The sequence below is a fragment of the Octopus bimaculoides genome, chromosome 5 (assembly GCF_001194135.2).
Source record: "Octopus bimaculoides isolate UCB-OBI-ISO-001 chromosome 5, ASM119413v2, whole genome shotgun sequence".
Lineage (NCBI taxonomy): Eukaryota > Metazoa > Mollusca > Cephalopoda > Octopoda > Octopodidae > Octopus > Octopus bimaculoides.
In genome coordinates, this window is record NC_068985.1 from 126,651,336 (window position 1) to 126,673,649 (window position 22,314).

At 36.0% G+C, this 22,314-nt stretch overlaps 1 protein-coding gene across 2 annotated transcripts in view; it reads right to left on the reverse strand.

Moving 5' to 3' along the window:
• The window catches only part of LOC106878811 (uncharacterized protein KIAA2013 homolog), an 86,355-nt gene that overhangs the window by 3,778 nt on the left and 60,263 nt on the right, over positions 1-22,314 (reverse strand). For both annotated transcript variants that reach the window (XM_014928153.2, XM_014928152.2), the window contains exons 4-13: positions 20,976-21,104; positions 18,694-18,752; positions 16,494-16,586; positions 15,018-15,091; positions 13,153-13,284; positions 12,072-12,174; positions 9,339-9,407; positions 7,507-7,706; positions 5,156-5,268; positions 1,362-1,626 (exon numbers count right to left, since the gene is read on the reverse strand). In XM_014928153.2, coding sequence (XP_014783639.1) covers positions 1,362-1,626; positions 5,156-5,268; positions 7,507-7,706; positions 9,339-9,407; positions 12,072-12,174; positions 13,153-13,284; positions 15,018-15,091; positions 16,494-16,586; positions 18,694-18,752; positions 20,976-21,104 — 1,237 coding nt within the window. The remainder of the gene's footprint in view (positions 1-1,361; positions 1,627-5,155; positions 5,269-7,506; positions 7,707-9,338; positions 9,408-12,071; positions 12,175-13,152; positions 13,285-15,017; positions 15,092-16,493; positions 16,587-18,693; positions 18,753-20,975; positions 21,105-22,314) is intronic.

A 22,314-nucleotide genomic window follows, 5' to 3' on the forward strand; every position in this document is an offset into this window, starting at 1 on the left:
GTGCGGGTGGCACATGAGATGCACCATTTTGAGCGTGGCCGTTGCCAGTACCGCCTGACTGGCTCCTGTAGGATTTTCGAGCGAGATCGTTGCCAGTGCCCCTGGACTGGCTTGTGCGGGTGGCACATAAAAGACACCATTTCGAGCGTGGCCGTTTTCGTGCGGGTGACACGTAAAAGCACCCACTACACTCTCTGAGGGGCATCCAGCTGTAGAAACTCTGCCAAATCAGACTGGAGCCTGGTGTTGCCATCCGGTTTCACCAGTCCTCAGTCAAATCGTCCAACCCATGCTAGCATGGAAAGCAGACGTTAAACGATGATGATGATGATGATGATGATGATGAACCGATAATGAACAACTAACTCGGAGAAACTGAAGTTCTAATCTACCGCAGGTATTTTATTGTATAGTTGAGCAGTGCAGGGATCTTTTCCTGTTGGCCTTTTGAAGACAGACATTGTCCAAAGCCCTCTCAAGCCCACCTAAATAGCTAAAGCTCATTTCTATCTGAGCTGAAATGGATAACAGTTAATTGAAGTTTAGATAGGATACTGATCTATCACAAGTAACTGTTCCCATTGAAGGAATTAAACTGAGTACTGCAAGTTAACAAAATAATCACAAATTCCAGTGTTACAACTCATTACAACAGTGAATTGTATGATCCCTAGATAACTATGGACACAATGCAGAATTGGTAACAAGGAAAGAGCAATCAATTTCACTGTCCAGTGACCCATTTAGTTTTTTCTGTCAATTCTACATGTTGAGAGATGGGGAAATATTAGTAGAAAGTGAACTCAGATTTTCAAGAAACAAAGACTGGACAATACCACAAATAGGAATAACGAAAGAAAGTGATGCATAGAATGTTGGGATGGTAGTTCAAGCAAACCATTATAATAGATTAGTTATAGCTATTTTATAATAGACTAGTAGTAGTAATAGAAGAGATAGAGTTTAGCAGTGGATATTGGTAGTAAATGGTCGATAGATAATGATGATCAGTATGACAAATAACAGTAGAAAATGAACCAAGTTATTTTTCAATGAAACCCGAACAGAACCATCAGATGACTCTGATGGTTTCATTCAAACTTAAAACACTATATATAGTTCTAGCTTGTCTGAAGCACGAGCTGGAAAGATTAATTAAATAAAAATAGAGGAAAGATGTAAAAGAGAAGGAAGTGGACTAACTATTTAGAAATTGACTTGAATTTGAATTAAATTTGCTTGAGTCAATTTCTTCTGATTAATGAGAAATATACAACCTCACTTCCACTGATTATGATAAATTACACATCCTCAGAAAAAGAAAAAGAGAGAAGAATAAAAGAGAAAATGCTGAGTCTCACCTTAACATGACAGGAGGGTCTATACAGCCAGCATCACAGGCATAGTAAGGCCGATTATTTCTGTCTAAGGAGACAAACAAGTTAGCCTTGTTGTCTTCTCCAACAATCACAGATATATTCAAATGGGTATTGTTACCATAGTTTATACGTCGGAAAAAGAAGTCTCGGTGCAAGTCTTTTGGTTGTAGAGTGAGCTCTAAGTGGTGGTTAGTGAAATGCAAACCACCAATGCTAAGTACTAAAGCCTGAAGAACTCCCTCAGCACCTGTTTCAAAAGACAAATACAAACAATATAATCGACATAACAACAACAATAACAATTTCAAGCACTGACACAATACCTGAAATTTGAAACAGGATACAATTGAATCTACCCAGCTACTTATTCTGTCAGCCAAAGAAGGACAAAAGGCAAAGTCAACCCCAACAAGATTTTAACTCCGAATTTATAAGAATGGGAATATATAATGTAAAAACATTTGGTCTAGAGATCAGAATCATCTTCATATAGTGATCCACTTATGATATTGCCCATTGCCCTAATGTATATGATATCTTATCTATAAAAAAATACATCCTTGAGTATCCCTCCTCTCATTTCCATCATGAGCAATGCATATGTAAGAAAAACTAGAACAGGGGCACAAAAAGCTATCAACTGTTCAATGACCTAGAAATACACTAATCTATAAAAATGGTCTGAGGCCTACAGAACACCTCAGTGGTGGCCTATTTACAGGCTGTAGCACATCTTTTTGATGTTTAATATTTAAATAGTTTTATTAACAAAACAACAATAATAATATAGATTTCTAGTATGAAATTGTATAGTGGGGTATGTAGTTGACTGAACTGACTCCAGTATGGGACTGATATTTTTTTTTATATCACTCACAGAAGGACAAAAGCCAAAATTCAACTTACTAATCTTTAAATTCAGAACACTGTGGAAAGGAACTAAATGTTAATGTCTGTGATATGGGTACAAGGTGGTTAATAAAGATGTGTAAGTTCAATTCCAACTCGAATACATGTAGATGTACACATATACAGAACATCTGATGAATCATCATCATTTAATGTCCATTGTCCATGCTGGCATGGGTTGGACAATTTGACCAGGGCTAGTAAGCTGGAAGGCTGCACTAGACACCAGTCTGATTTGGCATGGTTTTCTATGGTTGGATGCCCTTCCTAATGCCAACTACTCCAAGAGTGTAATGGGTTCTTTTACGTGTCACTGGCATGCATGCTACTTGCAGGACATCAGTATCTGCCACAACTATGATTTCACTTGGCTTGATGGGTCTTCTTCTCAAGCACAGCCTATTGACAAAGGTCTCAGTCATTTGTCATTGCTGTGAGGCCCAACACTCAAAAGGTGCTTTTTATGTGCCACCAGCACGGGTGCCAGTTATGTGACACCAGCATTAGCCACTTTGCCTCTGTGAGGCCCAATGCTTGAAAGGTGATTTTTATGTGCCACCAGCACAGGTGCCATGGCCACAACTACAATTATCTCTAAATATCTGAAGTTCATTATCATTAATAAAAATATGTTTAAACTAATAACTTCATCTAAAGAAATCAAATATGTTGTAACTATTTACATCAACACTACATGCATAAACATAAATGGCCTAGTACATAAGAATGTTATTCTATTAGAAACAAAAGGTCCTTGCTCAAAGCTAGTTTTGCATTATGTACATATTCAAGAATAAAGTACTTGCTTATGAATGGAGATCAAACAAATTAAAACATAGTTTAAACATATATACATGTTTAAATTATGTTTTTTCGTTTAATCTCCAATATTTCAGTGCTAAAATGAGATTAATAGTCAAAAAAATTATACTCTTATTAATAATAGCTCTTCTGAAGATGTAGGTATATAATCAGAAACTAAATACGACTTGACATTATTTAGATGCTCTATCATGAAAGTCATTCCATCACCCTACTTCTAATAATGATAATAACAACAATGATTTCACACACAATCAACTTTAGATCCTATAGCAGAAACAGCTGTAAGCTAATGAAGTTGATTACATAATTTCTGTTTATTTGTCATTTATTTATGTTACCCATCTTGAAGAATTTGTACCTGTGTTCCTTATCTGTGAAAAGCCTGGCTGAGGCATCCTTCCATCTTACATCTTGTACTCAACACACAACTATCTACTTGCTCTAGCATTTTTACAATCTCTCCAGACCTACCTTCCATTGACTAACATTGCTGGTTACAACTATGAGGTTTTGTAATTGATAGGGAGAGGAGAGCTGATAGGTAGGAGAAGTAGTAGTAATGCTACATGTTTAGTACAAAGACATTAATCAGTTCTGAATTAACAGAATGGCTATGTATTTCAAGCTGAGAAATTTCAATGTAATTTGTATCCTACTCCGAGTTTCTTAATAAATATAGTTATCAGATAAAATCTGAGTAATAGAAACTAAGTAAATTAGGCTGAATTGCAAACACACACACACACATATATATACACAGACATGCAGGAAGTAAATAGACACCTTTAATTTTCAAAATCTTTTATTTAATATGCAAAGTGAACAATTGAAATGCAATCGATAGGTTGGACTACATACTTTAGTATTTAGTTGACATTCCTTTAGCAGTGTTTAATTCAGAAACTCTTTTTGGCATTGAACTGATGAGCTTTGTGATTGTCTCTTGTGGAATTTCTGCCTATTTTTCACGCAACAATCGAAACAATTCATCTTTAGATTTAAGTTCCTGTCGAGTTTTTCGTATAGCTGTACCTAGTATGCTCCAAAGATTTTCAGTTGGGTTTATGTCAGGAGATTGGCTCGGCCAAGGAAGCTTTTTGATCCCATTTTCAGTCAGCTATTGTTGATTCCTTGTTGCTGTGTGACATGGAGCCCCATCTTCCATGAATAAAAACTCATTTTTCGTTATGTTATCGTGTGAATTCATCAGAAGTAGTCCTTGCTTAAGTATTTCGATGTATTTTTCAGAGTTTATGGTTCCAACACATTCGATCAGCGCAGAACGACCATTGCTGGTGACAGCTCCCCAAACCATTACAGAGATACCGCCATGTTCCACAGTTGGTTGGAGTCGTTTCAAATCAAATTCTTGACTGGGAAGCCTCCAGACCCAAACACGTCCACTGTCTGAAAATAATGCAAATCTGGATTCATCTGAGAAAATCACAAAATGAACTAGATTTTTCTGACATCTCCTTAGCCCATTTCTTTCTTTTCAAGATATTAATTGATTGAAGGAGAGGTTTTCTTCTAGCTGCTCGTCCATAATACCCAAGCTTATGCCGATATGTAACACACGTTCTTGGACTAACTTATAGCTGTTTTGCAATGTCTGAAGCCTTTCAACGGGGTTCGTTGTCCACAATTCTCTTCAAGCAGCAAAGCTTCCTTTCTGAGGGCCCAGGTCGGCCAGGACAAGAATCTGTTGATTCTTTTCCTTGGCTTTTGAATTGCACTATAATTCTATTAACAGTAGCAAGAGGAATTTGAAGATTTTCGGCAATTTTTCGCTGGCTAAGACCAACCTCAGATTGCCCAACAATATGACCTCTTTGAAAATCTGACAGTTCTGCTGAATTTTTTGTGCATGGCATGATTACTCTTGCCAAATGTTAAATATAATGGCACCTGGAATGAAAAAGAATAATTACGTTGTAAATTCTACACCACTGAAAACATTAAGACGCTTAGATCAGAAATTCTGAAAATTAAAGGTGTCTATTTACTTCCTGCATGTCTGTGTATATAAATGAAGTACTCACCAGATTTGACCATCACTGAGCAACCTTGCTTCTCTAATGTGATCATCCATGTGGTGACAATCCGAGCAATGGCATCTTCACTAGCAGCATCAAGCCAAAGAGTGGAAGAGAAACTAAAGAAGACCAAAAGATGAAGTAAGCCAACTTCCATCTCTTTTCTTTTTCATTTTTAATGAGAATGTAAAAATATAGAATTAATACATACCATAGCAGAGCATGCTTGTCTTGTTTCTTTCCAGCCTCCAAATATCTTTCGCATTCAGCGCTACTATGCAATACCACACTTCATACACAAGGATCATACAATCTTTCTCTTTACATGAAGAGAGAACCCTTTTGTTGCCAATCAAAGTAATAGCTACTAGAACGTTTTCCAACCTGTTGTTAATCTGACAACTATGCATTTAGAACACCTACCTCTACCACTTGCCAATACAGTGCAAAATTTCAGGGAACCATTGCATCTGTTCACAACAAAGGAATTCTCTCTCTCTGAGTGAAAGGTGGATTGTATGATGTTCATGTATGAAATGTGATACTGAATAGCAGTGAAATATATACATTGAACATGCCATGATATGTAAAGGCTGGAAAGAAATGAGGTGAGCATGCTCTGCTGGATGTACACAAACAACAAACAATAAAGTATAATAACTCCCTGAACATTTTCCAACCCATTCTTACTCTGGCTCCTCTCACTCACCCTCTTCCACTGCCAGTCTAGTGCATATACAAAGACCACTAGATTGAGAAGAAGTTACCAGATGTTTCTGAGAAAGTTACTCTGTAACAGACTAGCATCCAATCTTTGTTGCTGATCTGAATTGTGTTACCTAATGTGGAAGTAAACACAAGCCATGTGAACACTTATGGCTCAAATAGGTTTCTGTCTTAGATACACACCTACAAAGTGTTTAGTTAATTACTAAAACAATACCATTTCTTTTCAAGGATAATTGATCAGCATTTGCAAAGACAGTTATTTTTTCAAAATAAATAAATTCTATAATTCATTTATTCATGCTCTTGTATATCTTACATAACATTAACATTACATTCCTATCAATAAAGTCAATAAAGTGACAGTAGCAGAGGAATTGGTAGAAACAGTAGAATACCACACTGAATGGTTTCCAGCAGTTAAGTTCATTGCTGTCTTTCTAGTTTCTAATTTCACCAAGGTTGACTGGCTTTCAAGACAGTTAAAATAATACTAGTAATATGGAGATGGACATTACTATCTCAAGTACTAAGATTTAAAATGCTGGTTACCTGGTTACCATGGCATATAAGTTACTGAGATCACAACTTTACCCCTGAATGGGACACCAGTCCATCGTAGGGTTACTCATTTACAGTTGAGTGGACTGGAGAACAGAGAAATAAGTGTTTTGCTCAAGAATACAACACACTGCCAAGTCTGGGAACTAAAAACCACAATCCTGCAATTGTGAGTACAACAGCCATGCACCTTCACAACCAGTTGTGAGTGTTAAAATTATCTAAAGAAAAAAATTGGCCTTGTGTTCTTATGAAAGAAATTAGTATGGCAAAAGTAAATGGCAGAATAAGGCTGATAAATTTATACTAACAAAGATGAGAAGAGGATGGAACAGACATTGAATAATAGCAGATTAACAAAGAAAATAATCTTGAAAATGGACATGATAATGATGAAGCAGAAGAGGAGGCAGAAATGATTAAGATAATAAAAGATATATTTTTCCCTTTTATTTTTCAGTTTAAATCAACTGAGTGAGATGATCTTATTTTTACAAATTTCAATATTTGCTTACGTTTGCAGCACATTTTTATAGCTGCATTTTATGAACAACAAAAGTGCAGTAAGACTATTTGACAATTCATTCAACACCTTAGCACGGTGGACCTTATCTCTTGCATTCATATGTATTTACCATCCATAACAGGTGCTAAAACACTCTGATTTTCACCAAATGACAGGGGTTACGTTTCTTCAAATGTAGAAATGCACTACAGTTCATAAACAACAATAATTATAGTAACACTAGTCCATATATGGTATATATAGACATTTAAAAAAACATCAGGTACTCAAGCCACTTGTATCTAACCCTTCAGCATTCAGATTTTGCTGTCACATGTATAGCTTTTTTCTTCATAGTTCTGAATTTATCATGCATTATCTCACAGCTTCAAGAAGTTGATGATGTGAATATCTATTTTTAGGATGACATTGTAGGGTGGTCATAAAAGGCCAATTCTAGCCATTTTGAACAGAAAGCAGGTAGAATATTTGGGCTGGATGTGGCTGGTTTAAATGCTAAAGGGTTACTATATTTACAAAGTAAATGCTGTGTTGATATACTTACAGGGTTGAATGCCCACTATAGCAGCGATCAGGATAATGGAGGATGCTGAGGACTTCATTTCGACTTTCATCAGAAGTACTGAAGTCATGCATGGGTGAAAGAACATTGCTGAGGACATAGTACATAGTAGCATTAATTTTGTGACCGTTGAGTGCATTAGCTGCTTTAGAGTGACTTATACTGATACCACTTTCCCATAACTGAAAGACAGTAAAATATGTTAGAATATATTATAAAGATATACCTTTTAAACCATATGTCTAAAAACACATATTAGTTTTATTACAAAGGTGATAAGAAATAAATAAAACCACAATAAAAGTAAGAACAAAAATATTGTAAATTTCAAAAATTTCAACCACAAAAAAAAATTTTAAAGTCACACAACTGGCTTCATTCATACTGAACTATCCAACCCATGCTAGCATGGAACATGGACATCAACTGATGATGATGATGATGATGATGTGCTGGAAAAAAATCAATGTTTGGTATTAATCTAAGATGGTGGTTACTATCTTTTTAGTTGAGGAAATTAAAAGAGGTGTCTTTTTGTAGATGTTGTATTCAAACGCTGATAGTTAAAACATAGGATAGAATGCCTTGCTATATTCATTCTGGATCTCTGCATTCTGAGTTCATATCTCACCAGGGTCAGCTTTGCCCTTTCATCCTTCAGGGGGTGATAAGTAAGGTATCATTCAAGTACTGGCACTAATTTTTTTTTTCTTCTCCCTCTCAAAGGAATGAATGGTGATCAGATATGGAGAAGGACAAGTTCTGTCAGGTTTAAAATCTCTTTCAGCTCCACCAAGTGCTGAGGACCTATTATATACAAATACATATAAGCCAACAAAGGAGATTTTCATGTGAAGCATGACCTGCTAGAAATAGCAGCAAAATTATCCTGAATCAAACCTATTGTCTAACATTACTTTGATACAATACCAAAGCACTGTTGAGAACTTCTACTGATATAAAATTAAACAAAAAACATAGAGGTTAAAGAAGCCAGTGATAGTTTACATCTTTAATCTTTGGTCAAGTTTATGAATTTTCTTTCTCCAACAAAGAGCTGTCCTTGAAATATCAAGATTTTCATCTCTACACAGCATACAAACTTATTGAAATTTATGAACAATACAAAACTAGTTGAAGTAACCAAGAACTGTTCACATAGTGTATTAAAAATTATCATTATCATCATTTTAATGTGCATTTTCTAGCAGTAGCACAGGTCAGACAAAATTTTGCTAAAGCCCTTTCTTTTTTACAGTTGGATGTTCTTCTTATCACCAAACTTCACTCGTTTCCAAGCACGGTAACAGTTTCCTTAGTCTTTTAAACAACAAAGAACTCAATGGCTAGATAATTTCTTCACAGAAGACTGTAAACAGTTAAAAGTCAAAGAGAGGACACAAACACAAATAAAATTATAACCATTTAACATTCATTTTCCAAGCTGGCATTGGTTGGACAGTTTGGCAGGTGCCAACAAGCTCCAACATCTGCTTTGACAGGGTCTCTTTGGCCGAATGTCCTTCCTAACACCAACCAGTTCACGGCATCAACACTAGTAGAGGTCACCAATACAGTTTTTGTCTAACAATCATTCACAAGGTATTGGACAGCCCGCAACTGTAGTTTAAGACACCAACTGACATTGCCATGCAGTGGGAATGAACCCTAAACTATGCCATTCGGGAGTAAATATCTTAACACAGCAATTAAGGTACCACTCAGTAGTAGTAGTAGTAGTAGTAGTAGTAGTAGAGCACAAAAGAAGGTTTATAATTTAATGATTCGTTTAGTTGTTTAAAACACATTCTTACCTTACTCCATACAAGTGTGTGTTCTTGACGTAGTTTCTTTTCATCAATGTGAAGGATTTCTCGCATTTCCTAAATAGAATACAAATTCAATTCAATGGAACGTATGTATACACCTAATGATCAACAAACAAGTTACAAAGTCAAAACAGAGAGTACTTAATACACAGCATATTGAGATAATTTACATAATTACAATATTAACTCTTTCATATTGACATTATTTCTATGCACTGAGAAGTCACAGCTCCAGGACTACCGACATGTTATTATAATGTCACAGGAAAGAATCAAAAGATGGATTTTTCAAGCCAAGCCAACCAGCAGGAGACTTAAGAGTAGACCAAAAACAGGATGGTTGGATAAGAACCATAATTTCACTTGGTCATACATGAGAATACAGCCAGAAAGTCAAATTATGGTCACCTCTAATAGAGGAATATTAGAGGAATAATAGAATAATATGGTCGCTTCTATGGAGGAAATGCCTGAGGACTTTGCCTCCACAACCCTCTCTGGAATAATGGGCAGAGAGGATGGATGGAAGGATAGGACAGTATTAATGTTTAGCTGGACATCACTGTTGTAAGTTTCAAATCAACACACAGTTTGGCCCTCATTATGTTAGTCCACAACAGTTGCTCTCGAGCATGAATAGTTACGGACTACTCTGATGAGATCCACACAACAGTTTGAAACTTGCAGCAGAGATTTCCAGATAAGTTCTGTGTGTACATGTTTATATTTATAAATGTGTGTGTGTGTGTGCGTGCGTGCATGCGTGCGTGTGTGTGCATGAAGTGCACACAAGGGTTAGCTTTAGGAATCTATACCAACCTCTATCTCAAGACAATAAAAATGTGTACCATCCCCAACAAGAGCAATCTTTCTGACTCTGCTAGCCACCACTACAATCTCGAGTATCTCAACTGCTTGCAACAGACTTGACCTAATGCCTAGGTAGGGGTCATAACCTGACAATAAACAAAGTCCAGCACCCAAGTACTCAAAACACTGAGAGTTGGAACAAACACCCATCCAACACTAACAATTCTGCCACTGCCATCATTATTACTCTAACAATTCACCAAGTTCATCATCATCAATCATCATGTTTTCCATACTAACATAGGTTAGATGGTTTGACTGGAACTAGTAAGCCAGAGAGCTGCACCAGGCTCCAGTCTAATTTATCTTGGTTTCTACAGATGGATGCCCTTCCTAACACCAAATGCTCCAAGAGTGTAGTGAGTGCCTTCTACATGTCACCAGCACTGGCCACAACTATGATTTCACATGACTTGATGAGTCTTCTTAAGCACAGTAAATTGTCAAAGGTCTTGATCACTCGTCATTGCTTCTGTAAGACCCAACATCCAAAGTCCATGTTTTTCTTTCTGAATAAAATTGATCACTAATCAGTGAAAATGTACCAACATTGCAAGGATTTAACAACAAACTGGTTATTAATTTCTTGCAATGAATTGCAGAGGAATGGAAGGAAACATGCTTCACTTAAATCTACCTTAACCTGGTCTCCCTCAGAACTTTTAGTCTTATACAAACAACCTGGACAACAAAAATTGTCTGGACACCATATGCTTTAACTCCTTCTTCTTCTTCTTCTTCTTCTTTAATCCCTAGCTGGCGACCAGAGCAGGAGGCTGTCCCCTCAACCAATACACTGTTGTTGGTGCCACAGGATGACAAACTCTGGTGATGAATAATGTTTTTCCATGTTCGCCAATCCATGGGGCTGGCATTAGCATACTTGAAGTCGAGGCGCTGCAACTTCAGGTCTTCTTCAATTTGTTGTACTCATGTCTTCTTTGGTACACTGCATTGGATTCTCCAGCGTGTAGGTTACCGTTAGCACAAAATCTGGTATGATAGTCTTCCGGTACTCATCCTGCAGACATGGCCAAACCACTAATGCCTAATTACAACACTGGAAACACGGTGTTCTGTATTAAATGCCACACTACACCCAACTACCAGCTAACCAAACCACTAGAGTACAACAATACCTGACTGGCAATCCTTCATTCATCAACATATCCTCCTTCGGTCTCTTTTACAACTATTCCTGCTCTTATGTACTAGTAAGTTATGTACCACCAGTTACCTTCATCTCTTATTCCCTTGTCTTGTTATGTCCCACCACACCAAATTTCACATTAAACACTTTCTTTTTTTAATAAAATTTTTCATCACAAGCCCACAAACTTCCTCTCTGCCCACAGTGTCCCTCCAGACATTGATCATATGCTCAAACTGAACTTCAACCACATCAACTTCACCAGTCAAGAAGAGCTTGAAAGAAAGCTATAAGCTTAAGCACTTCTTGATACTAAATAATGGTTTCCAATTTTTGGCACAAGACCAGCAATTTTAGGGGGAGGGGTTTAGTCCATTACATCGACCCAAGTGCTCAACAGGTACTTATTTTTATCGACCCCAAAAGGAAGAAAGATAAAGTCAACTTTGGCAATATCTGAACTGATAATGTAAAACCAAAGGAATTGCTACTCAGCATTTTGTCCGGCATGTTAATTCCACTAGCTCACCATATTCTTCATCCTAAATAATAAGACAGGAATATGGGTTAGCTGAAATGCCAGACACAAAAGTTTCTCTCCAGTATTGAAGTGGTTACCTTGATGCCAATAGAATTGCTCAAGAGGGTTCATCAGTTTACACAATAGCAGTAGCAAAAAAAAAACCCTTTATACTTACAGAAATAACTTTAGAAGAAAGCTCCTCCTTCAGACCTTTCACATGCTGTGGCTGCACAGGTAAGGAGTAGTGAGTGACTGTCACAATGTGCAGTTTTATGGTGCTGGACAAAATAACAAAAGAAAACCAAAAAAAGATATTAATAATAATAATAATTTGTTTCTACTATAGGCACAAGGCCCAAAATTTTGGGAGAAGGGACTAGCTGATTACATCGACCCCTGTGTTTCACTGGTACTTAATTTATCAACCTTCAAAAGGATGAAATGCAAGGTTGACCTCGGCAGAATTTGAACTCAGAACATAGCGGCAGACAAAATACCGCTAAACATTTCGTCCGGCATGCTAACAATTCTGCCATCTTGCTACCTTATTATTATTAATAATAATAATAATAATAATAATAATAATAATCCTTTCTAAAATAGGCACAAGGCCTGAAATTTCGGAGGAGAGGACTAGTCGATTACATCTCCCTTTAAAATTAAAAATTATTATGTAATAAAAGTGATTGAAGCAACATTAACCAGTATTTCTATTTGATGCACAAACAATAGCTAAAGTTATCCTTCAAACATATATGACAATAACTCTTTCTTGCAGTGAAGGAATCTGAGACACAACCATACAACTACTTCAAATATATTCTTTCAGTTTTTAAGAACAAATTAAAGGAAGGGAAATATAAGCAAACAATTCCAAGACAAAGAGTCAAGAGGTGGATTAGATAAGCAAAGAGGATGAAGGTAGAAAAGAAAATGGACAAAAAGGGGGAAACAAGAAAGGAGAAAAGGTGACACAAAAGTTGAAGTAAAAGAGAAAAAAAAAATGAAGAATAAGAAAATAAAGGAAAGGAAAAGAAATAGAAAAGAAATAAAGAGAAAGAAATTGTAAAAAGAGAAAGAACAGGAGAAAGAAAGAGACACAAAAACACAAAAAGGAAAAGTAAAAATAAAGAAAAAACTGAAAAGAGAGATAAAAATGAAGAAAATTAAAAAAAGAAAAACGAAAAAGAAAAGATGAAGAAATAAAAGAAAAGCACAGGAGTTCACTACCAAGTTGATCAGGTATGGTTACTTACCTCATAGATTTGATAAGAATAGATGGAGGTATCTTAACAACAGCCAGGCCAACAACCACAACCAACTCTGAGTTCGGAATGGCAACTACACAGTTTGCATATTGGAATTGTACACCATCAACAGAGCTGACACTGTAGGGATTAGAAAGGTAGACCCTGATAACAGAACTGAGACAGCTACCTTTGATCAACTCACAACCTATCCAGAGGAAGGTTTGTCTAATCCACACAATGCTACAGGAAAAAAAAGGGAGTCAAGTACCTGTCAATAGATTCCTAAAGTTCAAAAATGACTCAACTTATTCCTGTCATTATTTGACCCTTTTGATACCAACCTGCCTGACACCGCCCTTGGTCCTATGATACAAACAACCTGGTTTAATGTGAACTAAATTAAAACTTTCCCCTCAAAATTTCATGTTGATTTATATTCCAAACACCAGCATAATAAAGAAAATATTATTTTACTAAATTCATTATTTTGAAAATTAATTGAAACAAAAGTGTTGTATATCAACAGAAACATGCTAATGAAAGGGTTAATACCATTCATATTACAGTTTTTTATATCAACTTTTTCAAGCAGTCTGAAATTTTGATTCTTGTTGGAGCAATTGCCTTTGTGGTTAGATGCTCTTCTAACCAATAATCACTCAACTGCGAAGGAAAAGTGGAACCTGAAAACTCTTAGGCTAGTATACACACACACACACGTCTTCCTCCATGCAGGAATAGTAAAATATATTTGACAAAGATTATAGCTAAAAAAATATATATATATAAAAGTGAAAAAATTAAAACTATTTACAAAAATTTCATATTGATTTCAAATTACCCAAGAAGGTTGATTTTATATATTCTGACAGTGACATTGATTTTTGAGGAATTCAAGTAACAGAAACAATACTAGATGATGTTAATCATTATCATTTCACATCCATTTTCCTTTGCTGACATGAGTTGGGCAGGTCTGACAACATCTCACATGCTGCAGTCTTTTGCCATCCAGCACACACAGCAACAGAGAAAAAAAAAAGAAACATACCCTTCAATTCTATTGTGGATGCCAGGATTTTTGACAGCATATAAAACTGGATGTTATTCTCATCATCAATCCCCAATTTACTCTGTGGACTGGCCACTGCTTATCATGCTATCAGTTCCACTACAGAGGCTGTCTATAGCAAGACTAAAGAGATTACACTACCCTGTATTGCTTTTTGTTCAGGGTTAATACTCTCCTACATAGGATGTCTGCACTGTAACTTGCAGAATCCACATGAACATATTTTAAATGTCATTAACTTAAATTGCAACAAATAAAAGAACAGGATATTGAAGCAATCACAAATTGGTTGCACATCTTTATAAATATCCAGTTATTGTCCTATTATAAATTTCAGAGAAAAAGTGATAACTTGTAACTAATTTGAACTGGACAATACAACAGTTTCATTTTTGTTTAATGCTCAACAGCTGGGTCAATGAAAGCTAATAAACTGGCAGCTAAAGAATTGAAACAATATAGCTCCCACTGATTTTCAAGCTGCACAAATCAACATCTTGCCCGTTATTGCCAACCTGTCTATTAATCCAAAAGCAACTGGTACTTGTATGTGCATACACACATATTTTTAATAACAATTAAAACCAAACAAAAGTTGTCTTTAATTAAACATGTATTGATTGCCTAATCATCAAAAGCTTACAGAGATAGGCAGTTAACCAGTACTAAATTACAACTACTAAATAAAAAATATATCTGATGTCTAATAAATAAATGAAAAAGTGATTTCAAATGTGTCATTGATATTTGTATAAGCAGAGCTAACAAAGATTAAAGAAAGCTAACAGCCATTACTTACCTAGCATAGTTCATTGCTGACCACTTACAGTCTTGTGCTGTAGGTCTATGTAACTCCAATACAACTGGAATAGGCTGTTTGAAGAGAAATTATTAAATTGAAACAACAGATTGCAAGTGTCTCGACTGGCAACCAACAAGGACACCAAAGCCATTGTAAATCTCTGAACAATATCAAAGCAATAAAATTATATTTTTGTCTTTTATCTTTTATTTATTTCAATCATTAGACTGTGGCCATGCTGGGGCACTGCCTTGAAGGACTTTTAATCCAATGAATCGACCCCAGTACTTTCATTCTTTTTTAAAGCCTGGTACTTACTCTATCAGTGTCTTTTGCCAAACTGCTAAGTTACAGGGATGTAAACACACCAACACCGGTTGTCAAGTGGGGGGACAACAGACACAAAGACACATGCACACACACATATATATAACAATCATGTTGAATGAAGCTGTTGATAGCAGCAGTGGTAACTTGATCCTGATGCTTATTTTATTAATAGTAAGAGCAAAGCTAACAGTGACAAGATCAATGCATCTCACACAGACATAAAGCCTCTTCAAAGCATTAGATTACAACATTCACACTATTTATTCCTTGGCACTTACTTTGCCAAGAAGAACAAGAATAGAGGGAGCCTCTACATGGATACTTTGCTTGTTAGAAATAGTAGCTAAATATCATTCAAATCACACCCTACCATCTTTAAGACAGAAAAGGACACCAAATATAACACTACTCAACACTTTGTGCATCTATGACAGATTCCCCTCTGCAGCAGTCATTCAAGACAGGGCTTCAGTTTGAAGATAACTTTCTCCCTCCCTACCACAAGTCATAGAGACTGTAAAGAGTCATGAACATTGCCTTCTCACCTTACTCAAAAAAGATTAAAAAAGAATACATATGAGGAGGGTGCTGAAAAGTTCTTGGGTAAAAGAAAATACAGGAGGATCAGTTAATTACGATTTTATTCAACATATTCCCCTCTCAGATTCACACATTTATTGCAGTAGTCCTTCAGTCCTTCAGTTTTTCTAAGCCCTGCAAAAGAACTAGGAAGGTTAGACCTCCAACCAGGCCTTCCACGATACCCTTAAAGTCAGGAACTTTTCAGTGCCACCCCCTACTTCCATATATGCATACATACACACACCGCCTACCAAAGGAATTATAAACAGTTTTTACAGGATCAAAATGGAATGAGACTAAATTGCAATTCTTCCATTTGCCAGACCAATATATTCTCTCCAATGATTATAATCCAAAATTTATCTTCAAACAAATAAATATATATATTCTTAAGTAGAATTAATTTCCTACCATTTTAAAAACGAAAACACACATGGTACATATGTAATAGGCTTCATAAATATCTGCTGTCCCTGTGCCACACATATACTCAAGTAAGGCTAACTACAATGCTGGAACAAGAATAAAATTATTTAAGACTTTAAAAAAGATAAAACTCACAGATTGGTTATGAATCCTGATGTCCTGGACAAGGACTGAAGGACGGGATCTGTGGGCATAAAGCTGTGATCCAACAGATACACATTCACTTTCCTTTGAACAGACAGAAGTATATAATTTTAGAGGAGTAAAAATTATGTAACACACAATATATGAATTAATGACATTTTAAACAATGACAACAATTAAGTAGTATTGTAAAGAAATTAGATTTCAATATAAAGGAGCTGAAATCTTTGAGTTAAAAGACAGAGAACAGACCATACCTGGAATGTTAGAATTCATGTCCCTATCACTACTAATGCATAAAAACTTGTATTTGCAAATTGATTTTTACAGACACCGACTGCCATCATCATCATCATCTTTGTATTTTGGAGTGTTCCCATAGTTACGCTTTCACAACAGGATGGTTGCTTGTAACATTTGGCACCTCTCACTTGCAATGTTTTTACATTCTAACTATAAAACCTGTTTTGCCTACAACTATATGCTGGTTGTGAAGTCAGATATTTCTATTTCCAACATTAATAGCAAGAATAAATTTATTCCCAAAGCACAATGGAGAGAAAACTTTTTTTAACATTTCTCTTCAACATTTATATTTTTAATTTTTTTCTAACTGAAATTCTCCAAATGATAAACATCAAAAACAAATAGTTTATTTGTTTCTGCAATCATCATTCTCATACCATACAAGTCTCACTTGATAACTTGTTTTTTGGTTTAGTTTTTATAGTAAGAGGTCTTTCCTAACTCAAACCTGTTAGAGTGCAACAGGTGCATTTGATCATGGTTACCAACCACAAAGAGGTTGTCTTATCCTTGAGAACACTACTAAAGTTCCTCCTAAACCCACATTGTCCCTGCTCGTTTGCCAATCATTTCATATAGTGTACTGGGGCATTTTATCATAGCATGGCACCAGCACTAATTATGCTGCCTTTCAGTCATGAAAAACAACAGTCCTAATTACTCTTATGACACTCATTCACTCAATGTGACATGACTAAGAGAGTAAATAGCAGATAGGATGATGACAGAAGGCCAGGATAAGGAAATAAGGGGAACTAGAGTATGATGATAGAAATAAAGTGATTAGAATGAGAGAGTAGTCAAAGCTGAAGTGAGATGGGTTTTGCCAAACCGAAAGAGAAGACTCAGTGTGTCACAACAGTGTCCAGACAATTCCATCGGAAGTGGAAGGCTCAAGGAAGAAAAGATACCAAATTGTAGTTGCTTTATATATCTTAACCAATATCATCATCGTTTAACGTCCGCTTTCCATGCTGGCATGGGTTGGACGATTTAACTGAGGACTGGTGAAACCGGATGGCAACACCAGGCTCCAATCTAAATTTGGCAGAGTTTCTACAGCTGGATGCCCTTCCTAATGCCAACCACTCTGTTTTGTTTCATTTTGGGGGATTTTTTTTTTTGACTAGTGAAAAACAACATTTCCCTTATTAAAAAAAACACTTGACTTTGAATAGATGAATGAGTTCAGTCTTAGCAACTAAACCCATTCATCCTTCCAAAGTTGGTCTTGATCAGGCCAAAGAATTCCACCTATGATTACTATCACTATGCAGGTGAGAGAGATTGGTTGGGGGGAGGGGGGAGGGGCTAATGTGCAATCTAGTTTAATAATCTTCTGGTTCTTGGGTGTTCTTAGCCGAGTCCACTGTATTGCAAATATATAGACCAAACTTCCAGTTTCCTCCTTGCTCATTTTTCCTTTGCAAACCTAAATTTTCAAAATGAGCATCAGATAAAATCCCATCTGTCTGAGAGGATTTACAAAAGATAATAGACAGTGCCTCCTTTTCTGGACCTTTTTTTATTTACAGGACCTTTGCAAGCCCTCATAAACCAGCGAGATTGATACCATTAGTGTACCTCTTGAACTTCTCTAAGTCATCATCTACTGAGAAAGAAATGAGCAGTGAAGGAATCCCAGAAAGTCAATATTTTGGGAAGGAAGGATCAGGTCTAATGATTTCTGCAGGGCCTGAAGGGAGGGCTGGACAAAATAGGAGAGATGAGAGGATCAAGAAGGCCAGAGTAAGTAATGCATGAGCCTAGCCAGATACAAAGAGCAAAGGCCATAATAGGATCAATAGAAAAGGTAGAGATAGGAGAGGAAAGAGATATAGTAAAGAAACAATTAACAAGGGAAAAAAAGACATAATGAACATACCTTCTTGAATGATTGAATCTGGTAAGCCAGGCCAGCTTTGATGTCAAGCACATGGGCTTCTGTCCAAGTGGGAAAAAGAAAAAAAGACATGATAAAATAGCTTGTTAATGGCATAATGATCTTTTTAGGAAGTTAACAGAAAGTATATAGTTTCTACAATTAAACCTTGGGAGAGGCATTATGCCGGTAATAAACACATGCACTGGTTCAGTCCTTTATTAATTTATAAACAGTATATAGTTTTTTGTTAAATCATTTCATTGCACTCTTGCAATCTCTTCAGTAACTTGTCTCTCCACTTCCATTTATTTTGAATGTATGATTTGGCGTAGTTTTGAAACTGTTCGGTATGAGCATGTGAGTGTGTGCAAGCTCGTATGTGTGCACGCTCATATGTGTGCACGCACTTATGTGTTCGTGCTTATATGTAAGTATGTGCGTCCATATGTGTGTTTGTAACAATTTCGTTTATATCAGATAAGATATAGTATCTAAATAAAAGGAAATATCTTGCCCAACTCTTGGCCATCCCTGAAGCATCAGCAATGCATGAAAAATATCAATGTCTATGGTAAGAAATTTGAAACAATTCAAAGATTCAGCTACCTGGTAGCTTATTTATACCTTAAAAGAAATTGCTTATAATACTCTTGGAAGTAGAATTGAGAGAACATTATATAAAAGGTACTGAAATATTTATTCTTCTTAATCCAACCACAGTCAAAATTAACATTCATCTTCTTGTTGGGGTTGATAAATAAAGTACCAACTCAGTACTAGGATGCAGTCATTTCTCCCTTTGGCTGTCATCTATTGGATATTCTGTTGGATCAAGAATGAGAAGACCAAAAGAGTGTCCATGTTAGCTCTTAACTACAAGATACCTAAAATAATTAGAGAAAGCATAGTACATGCTACCAAGTCATACACAACTGCAAGTGATGGCGATAGTTCAAATAGAATATATTTTGGTAGCAAATAAGACTATTTTAGCTTAGTGCATCCCTAGAAAGGAGATACAAATTACCAAACTGCTCGAGAATGCACCAACTCTGGATGCACCACTGATACAGCTTTGCTACTGCCATCTGTACGAGTTCCACTTGAGAATGCTTCCTGATGATGATAGCAGAGCTACATTGGTCAAACAAGGAGATACCATCTCACCAAAGTTTTTCATCAGATGCCTAGAAATGGTCATCAGGGACACTGACTAAAGAGGTGGTGTGAACATCAATGGTAAGCTACCAACACACCTCCGATTCAAAGATATCATACTCATCATCAAAAGCCACAAACCATGCTGACAGATTTGGGCATATATTGTTCAGCCATAGGCCTTCAAATAAACTACATGAAAATGGAGCAGAAACAGTAGCATCAATACATGTGGTGATGATACAATCAAAGAGAACACTACCAAAGCAAGAGATGAGTGACACTTGTAGGTGGGAAGTCTTGATGGCCAAAAGTTTGCTGATGTATTGAGCAACAACATTGCTTTCACTAAGCCTCTAAAGTAGAGGCTAATGCAAGAAATGAGGGATGAGTGATACCTATAGGTGGGAAGTTTTCATAGGAGATTTGCATGCCAGATATACCCAAAAGTTTGCTGATGTGATAAACAACAACATTGCTTTTACCAAACCTCTAAAACAGAGCCCAGTGGTGAGTGACATAAGAGAGTAGATCTCCAAAGGAACAAGTTCTTCAGAAGCCACAATTACGGCTACTGATGAGACAGAAATAGTATTTTTAATGGGGTTCTCCATCCTACTTTATCTTAATCCTTTAGCATCCAAACCGGCCTTATCCAGCCAAACTATTTAACCTGTTTCATGTTGAAACTGGCCAGATCCAGCCTCTCACCTCAATCTTACAATGTCATTCTAAAACTAAGTCATTATTGCTGAAATATCAGAGCTATGAGATAATGCAGGATTAATTCAAAACAATATAAATAAACAAACATATTTGACAGAGTAATCTGAATACTAGAGTTAAAGATGTTAAAGGTGACAGCAATAGGATAATAGTTTGCTGGGTCAGAGGGGATGCCTTTCTTTGGAATGGGATAGTTTTTGGAGTGGATGGGATTCTGTAGGCACTGTTAGTAATGTTAATTGTGGTGACAAAGGCAATGGTTATGATTCAAACCATAACTAGTATGAGAAACTAGAGAATGGGAACTGAAATTTGAAAAAAAAAGGATGAGTTAAAAGAAATTAAATTCACAAAACACACACACACACACACACATATATATATATATATTCATTTACCTTTTGATTCATGTCCCCTGACATTGGTTTCTACTATTGGGTAGAAATGAACAGGTAATGATAAAGCTCTGTTTGTACGAATATATAACCCCTTTTGGGTTTTAAATGCTGCTGCTACCTTGCCATTACCTAGAAAAAAGAGAAATATTACAATCATCATTATCATCAAAATCACCATACTCTACAATTCAATGTATAAGACTGAATAAAAAATATATATAAATATCTCCTAAAAGGAGAGAATTTTAAGGATGAGTGCTTAGCTCTACTTCCATGGTTAAGCAGATGAGATTATTCACACATACACTCTCCACCTCCTACTAAGACAAGACACTGGTCTATCACAGGTAACATTCCCACATGATCAGGATACCTGTACCTGACAGCTAGGTAAACTGAGGCAACAGAGAATAAACTAATATACCCAGAAATATAATCAAATGCCTCCAGTAGAATTGAATACATGACTGAGAAGCAAGCAGATAGTCAAATATTCTATTAAATGGAAGATAGAATGTACCACATCAAGGTACAGATGTGGCTGTGTGACAACAAAAAGTTAGCTTCATAACCACATGGCTTCAGGATCTATCCTACATTGGTCTATACATAAAATCACATGGCTGTAAAGAGAGCTTTGTAATCACAAAGTTATGTCTGTGCTTGTTCTCTAAATCATTGCGTAAATAGAAACACATAATTTTCCAATAGGTCAAAGAAGTTTCTGGTCATGATGTATCAACTAAATCTATGATAAATTCAGTTCATCATGAAAGCAGTTTCGTACATTAAAATACATGACATCATGTCAACAGCAAGAACACTATTGTCTCTCAGTCATTGAAACATCAAAGTATGCCATGCTTACACTGGTACATACTATCAGCGTTGATTAGTTCACTTATTAGCTAAATCAAATACTCGACTTTCAGATCAGATGGTATTTAACATTTCTTCAAACAGACCAGATAGAGAACAAGCAAACTGGTGTATGCTGGTTCATACAGACAGCTTAACAAGACAGGTATGCAAAATGACATACAGGCAGACTGATATTCAGGCACACAGACATATCGCTGTAAACAAACAGACACACAGATATTTTAATTTGCCAAAGCATCCAACCCAGTTTTGATATATGCGCAACAACAAATGTTGTAGAAATCAATATTTTATATAATACAAAATGCACTGATTTTTACATGTATTGCAATTTACAAAATTATACACTTTGTATTAATTTTTACCTTAATTGGTTTTTACATGCTAGCTACTTGATAAAATCCTATATAGATTTTATCCTTGATTTTAATTTTTATATATATATATATATATATAT